General features: G+C 41.4%; 1 protein-coding gene across 2 annotated transcripts in view; it reads right to left on the reverse strand.

Moving 5' to 3' along the window:
* Positions 1–319: 319 nt before the first annotated feature.
* WLS (wntless Wnt ligand secretion mediator) overlaps positions 320–8,479 on the reverse strand; it is a 93,313-nt gene continuing 85,153 nt past the window's right edge. The window contains exons 12-13 of one of the 2 annotated variants that reach the window (XM_006919309.3): positions 6,559–6,622; positions 320–1,295 (exon numbers count right to left, since the gene is read on the reverse strand). In XM_006919309.3, coding sequence (XP_006919371.1) covers positions 1,292–1,295; positions 6,559–6,622 — 68 coding nt within the window. In that variant the 3' untranslated portion in view covers positions 320–1,291. The remainder of the gene's footprint in view (positions 1,296–6,558; positions 6,623–8,479) is intronic. The other variant, XM_006919308.3, reaches the window with a different exon arrangement.

Genomic DNA, 8,479 nt, shown 5'->3' on the forward strand with positions numbered 1-8,479 from the left:
TACCATTTTTCCTCTCTACTGGCAGTTAAAATACAATCAAACAGGCTATTTGTGGAAGTGGGAATAAACTGAGGGGGGTGTAGTAATCTGCTTCTAAACCATGTAACTCCCCTGCCCCATCCTTGTTGCCACAAACGCCAGTCTAAGGAGGTAAACTATCCAGTTCAGAATATACTACCCTATTTCCAGAAATAGATACTGCCCCCAACACTTCAATTTGATGGCAAAATATTATAATTTATCATTAAGCCATTTCCCTCACCCACTCCCCACCCCACATAACTCAACATGGAAAAGAATCTGGGTGCATGTCTACTGGTTGAGCAGGAGGATGATGTTTGCATATACATATATGCATATACATACAAGTTTATTTAAATGAGCGAATCTACACTTTCAGAGGCCGTTTGAAGCATCTTATAAAAAGAAAAAACAATTTAAGCAAGAGGTTAAAAAAGTTTTTCAGACCCAAAGGCCATTTAATACAATAAATCCTACTTGGGTAGTTTAGCAAACATTTTTAAAACCCACATCCAACGGACTGGTTAGTATTGGATATACAGATTTGGTTTCAAAGCTGAAATGCCCCTGGTGTAATAGACCCTCTCATGAAATTCAGTTATTTTATATTATGCCATAAAAAATAGGGACGCATATCTATTGAAACTTAAATATTAACTCAATAGGCTACTTGGTGATATAAATAGGGGGAAAAAAGTGGTCATGAACTAGGAATGAAAAGACTATGACACCAGCCTATCTTGAACTGCAAAGGATGTTAACATCTATCCTAGAATCTAAAACAGGAAAAAGAGTTAAATATTCCACTCCATATAGACCCCATCTGGCCCAAATGATCCCCCAAGGAGTATACCCCCAACACATGAGGTTTACTAACCACCTGCTACAGATGTTACTATGTCACTAATTAACAATGATCACAGAAGATGTGTCACACCAGAGGTTTTGCTATTATACACAATGTATTGGTGGCTGCAGGAATCTTCCTCCAAGAGCTGTGGTCAGAAGGCACACTGACAAAGTCCATGCCGCTGGTCCAAGGAACCACAGCTAAGGGACAGGAGCACTCATTTACACCGTAGCTCTCTCTCTCTGGCATGCTCCCCACTCTAGTTAGAGGGGCTGGGATGTGGGGGGACAGTCCCAGCCAGGTGCTGCAGCCACCTACTCCTGGGCCTCCTTGCGGGTCAACTTGTAGATCTCGGTGGGTCCATCCACATGAGTGATAGTGGTGGTGAGCTGGAGTTCTTCCCCACTGTGGACACCCAGATCACCTGAAACAGAGTTTTTGGTGTTAGACATATTCAAGGAGGAAGGAGAAGAAAGCTGGGGTTCATCTGAGTGACAACCACTCAATGCCAGCAGCCCTCTTTCACATTCTGAGCTTATAGAGAAAACCAGGGCACAAGCACCTAGGGTTCAGTCTCAACTTTTTCACTTGTGCTCTGCAATAATTTCATCCATTTTTGTCTCTCAGACAAGAGATAGTAATGAGAGATGAGTCAGCTTACTGTTTATATAATTTGTAGTAATTACTAACACTTAATGAGACCTTACTTGGTGCCTGACGCTATTCTCGATGCTTTATCTTTGATTATATTTAATCCTCACAAGAGCCTTCCAAGGCGGCACTCTGATCATGCCAACTTTATAGATGAGGAAACTGGGAGGGAAGTAAGGTGACTGACTGCCTCAGGTGGTGGAGAAGACACATGACAGAACCAGGAACTAGGCTGAGGCAGGAAGGCTCCTGCTGTGGGCTAGGCCAGCACAACTCCTCTCCGGCCATAGGAGGGCAGGCACGTACACACTTGCTGTGAACAATTTACAAGGTGGCTATGCCACCTGAAGGCAAACAAGGCCTGCCTATTACCAACAGATTTGGTAGGTTCTACATATAACGCATTTAGGAACAATTAGGGGTTTTCTCTCCAATGAAAAAGTACCAGAAATGTGTTCTGAATTTTCTGCTGCCCCCAGGATTTTGTCCACAATGCCACTGTTTTGATTATTCCACACATTGGCCTTGCAGGGTGCTTGGTCAAAGTTAGTTCTGGATTTGCATACCTGGGTGAGCCATCAAAAGTTCAAAGCCAGTTTCAAGATGTGCCCGTTTGAGAGTCACCAAAATTTCCAAGAACTGACCACCCTAGTAAACCCATTAGCACCTCTGAGTGCTTACCTAAGGAATCCCTTTCATTGAAGACTTCTTAAGAATTGACACTAGAATGTAATTTTATTCAGGTTTTGAACCAAAGATGCTAATTCTTTAAGCTTAAACTGTAATTCCAATTAGCAGGTCCTAGAAAATGTGTATGATCTTATAGATCATTTGAAGAAACAGCCAAAATGAATTTGGCTTCTTCGTTCTAACGGATATCTACACTATAGTGCTTATCATGTGCCTGACACTATTCTAAGCACTTTACAAATATTAATACATTCAATCCTCATCCCAGCCCTTTGACAGAGGTGCTATTATCATCATTCCCATTCTGTTAATCAAGGATCTGAGGCACAGAGAGCCTAAACAATGTGCCCAAGACCCAAGCTTGTAAAGAATAATGTGGGATTCACATGAGAGCAATGAGGATCCAGCATCCAGGCTCTCGACTTTCAGGCTACATTGGCTCTTTGTAAATGTTCAAATGAGACTGCCAGCAAAGTATAAATCCATATGCAATGCATTACAGTCATAAATATATACATACAATAATTTGGATGAATTATTCAGCATATTAATTTTGATTTTCTATCTGATGAAAGAGAATTTAACATACAATATCAGTGCATTGGTAGTAAGGAGAGCTGTTATATATGAGTATTTCCTGTATGCACTATTAGGGTCTTAGCATGCCCTGTATTTTGTGAAGATGTGAAGACACTGAGGCTCAGAGAGGCAATTAATTTCTCTAATATGATCCAGCTTCCTCGCAGCCGAGCTGGGATGAGGACCTGGATCTGCGGGACTCTGGCTAGCAAAATCTATGATTCATGTGTGGTTCTACTATAGCTGGAAGGCCAACTTTTTCCCCTTAGGGAATGAATGTGGGAAAATGGCAGTAACGTGGCAGGAATGGGGATCCCTCCATTTGTCTCCAAATTCCCTTGACTTCTATTCCTGCCAAGGTCTTGCTCCATTTGTTATTCTCCCTCTCTCAGCTCCTGCTGCTCTGGGAACAAACATACTCAAAGTCTCTTCTCATCCAAGACAAAAAAAAAAACCCCAAAACACCCTTCCAAAAATGTGATACATTTCTTACTTAGATGGGAGGGGAAGAATAAAAGGAAAAATGGTATGTTAAGAAAGGAAAACGAAAAAAATTTTTCAGCTTGCATTAAGCCTCTCTGGTTATAACGTCAATTTATCTCAGCTCATTAACAATAAGACGCAGGCTTGTTTCTTTCTAACCATTGCAGAATGAGGTCAATCTCTGGCATTGGATTTAATCTCAAAGGACTATCAATGGGTCCATATTTATGGTATTACGGCCACAGGTCCGTAGCTGCTACTTGATTCTGATTCTAACTGCCTGGAATGCATACTGGGAACCCAGAAAGCTACATACACTTCATATAGCTACGTAAGCACAGCTTCTAAAGACTGGCAGCATTTTAATGACCATCATTTGTGTATCTGAGACAACTTTAGTAAAAAGAAAGAAAACTGTGAAGATAATTCTAAGATTGCAGAATTTGGGAGAGACCAGCACGTGGTCTTCTAATATTAATAAGGGCTACCTTATTATTTTGTCCTCAAAACCACTAAAGCAGATTAACACCCCATTACCCAGATATGGAAGCTACAGAGGTGCCACACCGTGAGTTTATGTTTGTTTCTCAAGGTTATACAAAATATATATTGGAACCAGCATTCCAAACCATCTGTGTCTACCTCCAAAGCTTATGTTCTTTCCATAACATTCTTGACTTCATCCTTTTCTGTGAATTTTTTTCTAGTCCCACACTGACCTTCTTCCTGTTCACCTTCAAAGCTAAGCTCAAATATTAACTCCCTGTAACAAAGTCCCTGGTTCACGGCAGAATGAGAAAATCAACAAAGAGTGTGATATTTGTAAAGCTAAATTATTTCCATGCAAATGACTGTTGTTTAAGATTACATCCTTCCTACATTTTGAGTGTTAATAAAATAGTAGATGGTAGGTTTTAAAATTCTTTTTTCTTTTCTAAAGAATATAAATACTTAGCAAAGAATATAAATACTTTAGCACTCATTAAAATACTTTAGCACTCAAAACTTGTCTGGTATAGGCTAGTCTAGCCCCTCCCTGCTGCACTCCACATAGCTAGGTCCAGCCCATTGCACCAGTACTGGTGTTCCCCACTGGGGTTTAGGGCCAAACCCTCAGCTAGAAAACAGGTATGCCTCAGAAGTCTGGGCTTTGGTGATCCCTTCCAGGGAACAAGCCAAAGTGGCCTTGGTGGGACAGGGTTCAGAAATCTTGAGTCCAGCCATCTCTCAAACCCTTTCAACTATTAAGGTGGTTTATACCAGGCTTAAGATGAGCCATTTCCCACCCCACCTCCATAGTACCTACAGATACTCAATGCCAGGCAACTGCGAAGAGGGAGGACACAATAAATCTAGAAGTTTTGAGTAAAATCTTAGTGTTGTGGAGTGAATTGTATACCCTCCTACCACCAAAAAAAAAAAAAAAAAAAAAAAAAAAAAACCCCCACCCCAAAAAAAAAAAAAAAAAAAAAAAAAATCATTTGTAGAAGTCTTAATTCCCAATACTGCGGAATGTGATTATATTTGGAGATGGGTAATTAAGTTAAAACGAGGTATTGGGAGGGGCCCTAATCCAATATGACCAGTGTCTATAAGAAAAGGAGATTAGGATAAAGACAAACAGAGAAAAGACCATGTGAAGACACAGGGAGACGATGGTGGTCTACAAGCCAAAGAGAGAAGCCTTAGAAGAAACCAACCCTGCTGACACCTTGATCTTGGACTGGAACTCTAGCCTCCAGAATTGTGAAAAAATAAACTTCTGTTGTTTAAGCTTCCCTTTCTGTCGTTATTTGTTATAGCGGCCCTACCAAACTAATACCTTAGGAAGCAGGAAGGCCCTCTCAAGAAGGTGACTGAAGTAAGAGTGGTGTCATAGTAATTTTAAGACTCAGAAAATATGATTTTTATTGCCTGAACAAGAAAAGATTGGGTCACTAGTAGGACAGCAGCTCTGAGAATGGCAGTAGCAGAAAGTGCCTGACTACAAATAGTAGAGCAGGAGGTGCCAGGCTGGTGATGGCCTGCCATCCGTTTCCCATCTTCATTAAGAAACGGGAAAAAGCTGTCGAGATCCACTTCAGAGTCTAAGTCCAGCCCCGGTCATAAGACTAACTCCACCATTGCTCACAGACATCAAGGAGAAGCCAGTCTGGCCATGCGTGAGTCATTTGACATGCAACCAGGGGAAAGACCTCAATAAAAGGCAAACACTGTCAAAGCCTCCTGACTCAAACCAAACAGGTATTGAGGCAACAAAAGCCAAAGCCACCTTTCCTGTGAGACAAGCAGCAGGAGACCTTAGAAGCCTTCGGAAGTAAAACTGACACAGTATGGTAGCTAAGCTACCAAGATATGAACCCGGGGTTGCTACTGTGGCTTCCAGCAGAATGAGTGTGTCAGAAAGGAGACATATAATGTGAATAGAAATAGAAAAGAACCATTTGGCAATTAGAGTGTCTCCTGTTCTCTGTGTCATAGACATTCAGTCAGGAATTCCGTTTCTTTTCCCAAAACCTTCTGACAAGAATTCTACAGTAGAAAGAACAGAAAAATGAAAGCTATTATCGAGAATCGTCTGACTTCATAACCAGCTCCAACCTTTTTTTCCCACGTGAATTAGTGACTGAGGGGGTTGGGACAGTCTGTCGTGTGTATAGGGCATCGATGTCGTACCCCTTCACTCTAAACTAAGAGTTAACATCTGCCTGCTGCAGTTTGCTTCAGCCTGGGAGGACGTTCAGAATGATTCACAAATTGGTTATGAAAACAGGTAAAAATAAGAACTTCAATGAAAAGGCAACAAGAGCAGAGTAGAAAATGTGAATGGTCCTTGAGAGAAAGAGGTCTAAAATATCTTTGCTAAATAAAACAAAATTATATGTATATTTGTATATGTGTGTACACATACATACACATAAAATGATTACATATAGACCTATATATATATAATAAATGTGTGTATATACATATGAATATATACACACATAAATTTATGTGTACATATATCTATGTGTATATAAAATGATTGATGTGAACATGCTTATACCACCACTGCAGCTATGGTAAATCAACCAACAAGAAGGAAGCCAGAGCTCCACATCCCTATTGCACGAATCAGCTACTGAAAACATGAAAATAGTCCAGGTTGGAGCTGTCTCGTCATATCCCCCGTTTCAGAAGGCAGCCAAATAAGTATTGTCTCCCAGACCAGGAAATTGGCATCCTGAGAGCAAGGTCTATGTCTCTGTCACTCCTTTGGACTTCACATCACTCCATCTTACCAGCCTAGCACAGAGCTAGGTACTGAGCTGCTCAGTGGTTCACTTCTAAGGGTCACTTTTCGACCTACACAATAAAAGAGAAACAGAAAAACATGAGAAAAAATGCTCTTTGGAAGCCGACCCTCTCTTTGAATCTGCCATTTGCTTTGTTTCTCTTTGTTCATTCCTTGACCAAAAGGGAGACACAAAAGTCTATGCTCTCTGCTTCCATTTCCTTCCTACCCTCTCTCTCGTGACACTTCTTAGCATCTCTCTCCACCTCCCAAGTGAAACTACACTTCTCAATGGTTCTTTCTCTTTCCTCATCCTCTTTGGCCTCTGCTGTATCAGAAACTGCATTCCAAGTTCCTGGAAATGAGCTTTTTCTTCTTCCAGAATCCATCTGCGAAGGCAAGAAGCACAACACACCTGGGATTCATTCTTTATAGCAAGAGATCTGAATTTTTGGATCTGGACCTTACAAGCAAGGAGTAGGGGAAGGAGTCCAAACCATTTTAAAAATAAAAACTTTCCACAAAAAAGGAAAAGGCTTGAAAGGCTGGGAGAGAAGAAGAAATGTCATCAGAGACCCAGAGAATTTGAAAATACAGTGTATCCCCTTGAGAGTTTATTTTTCTAGGTTTCCTCGTAATATTCTAAACTAGCTCTTTTCAAGGAGCTTCAAAATCTTGGCAAATGTGCCATAATTCCTAGAAAACGTTGTGTGGTCTGGCGGCCGATGAAGACATGAAAGTGAAAGAGAGTACAGAAGGAAAATGATCAGAGAACCCAACATGGAAGCGCCCCCTTCCAAATGCATAAGGTCACAGCACCACGTAAGAGCAAGGGCACGGCCAGCTGACAAGGGCTCATGGGCTGCTGTGAAATCACAGCTGATCATGTCACCATCATAGAACTGCTAAATTGTGTGACTTTTGTGTTTATGATCAGAAGAGGGTCCCGAAAGAATCTGCCCACTCAACTGCTTGAAGAGTGTTTTTCAACAGGGGCTCTCTTGGCATTTGGGGCAGGACAGTTCTTACTACAAAGAGCTGTTTTGCTCATCGCAGGACATTTAGCGTCCCCATAATCTGGCCACTAAACGCGAGTGGCACGTCCCAGTCACAGTGACATTCTAAAACAACCATGAACATTTCCAAACACTACTTAGCAAAATATTCAGGGGACATGACCTCCTGTTGAGAACTAGCTTCTGAACTTTCTGTGAATTGCAGTTCTAGTTGTCTTTGATGAAAAAATAAACTGATGGGGAACTGATCAAGTGCTATTGCAAGGTTTCAAGCCTAGGAAGGTGACTGTTGTGCAGGCAAAGTCCTAAGGGAAGCTGCCTAACACCTGGCTGCAACTCAAACATCTGGCCCAATAGGTGGCAGGCAGTCATCTTGCCTCTGCAGGGTTGGCCACAGCTCTGGCCATCTTACGTGCCTGAAAGTGCTGGAGCTGGGCAAATTCTCACTAGTGTCTTGAAACTCCTTACCTGTGACAGAATTACCCTTTGGGCTTCCACTGTATGACAGGAGGTGCTCTTCTGCCCCTTCCTTGCAACAGGAAGAAAGAATTCCATGGTTCCAAAAGACTTTAAGAGATCACTTATAGATGGAAGAAGTGGTACCCAGAGAAATTAAGCAGTTTACCAGTAGTCACATAGCAAAAACAACCAAAATAGTTTATGTACATGAGGTGCCATAGCACAGGTCAGTATTCAATAACTATTATCCATTAAAATGATCATTCCAACATCCATCCCAGGAAGTCCAGCCATTGCTTAATGTGGTAATTCCCTGAAAGGCAGGAGCTCCACCTTTTGGATTCCTGCTTAATACTCTCAAGTCAAAGACAGGTCCATGTGGTTCCTGTCAAAGTCCAACAGTATGATCATGAAATGCATTTGAGATTCTTCTTCATAAAACCAGAATCCATT

This window comes from Pteropus alecto, unplaced genomic scaffold (assembly GCF_000325575.1).
Source record: "Pteropus alecto unplaced genomic scaffold, ASM32557v1 scaffold25, whole genome shotgun sequence".
Classification (NCBI taxonomy): Eukaryota; Metazoa; Chordata; class Mammalia; order Chiroptera; family Pteropodidae; genus Pteropus; species Pteropus alecto.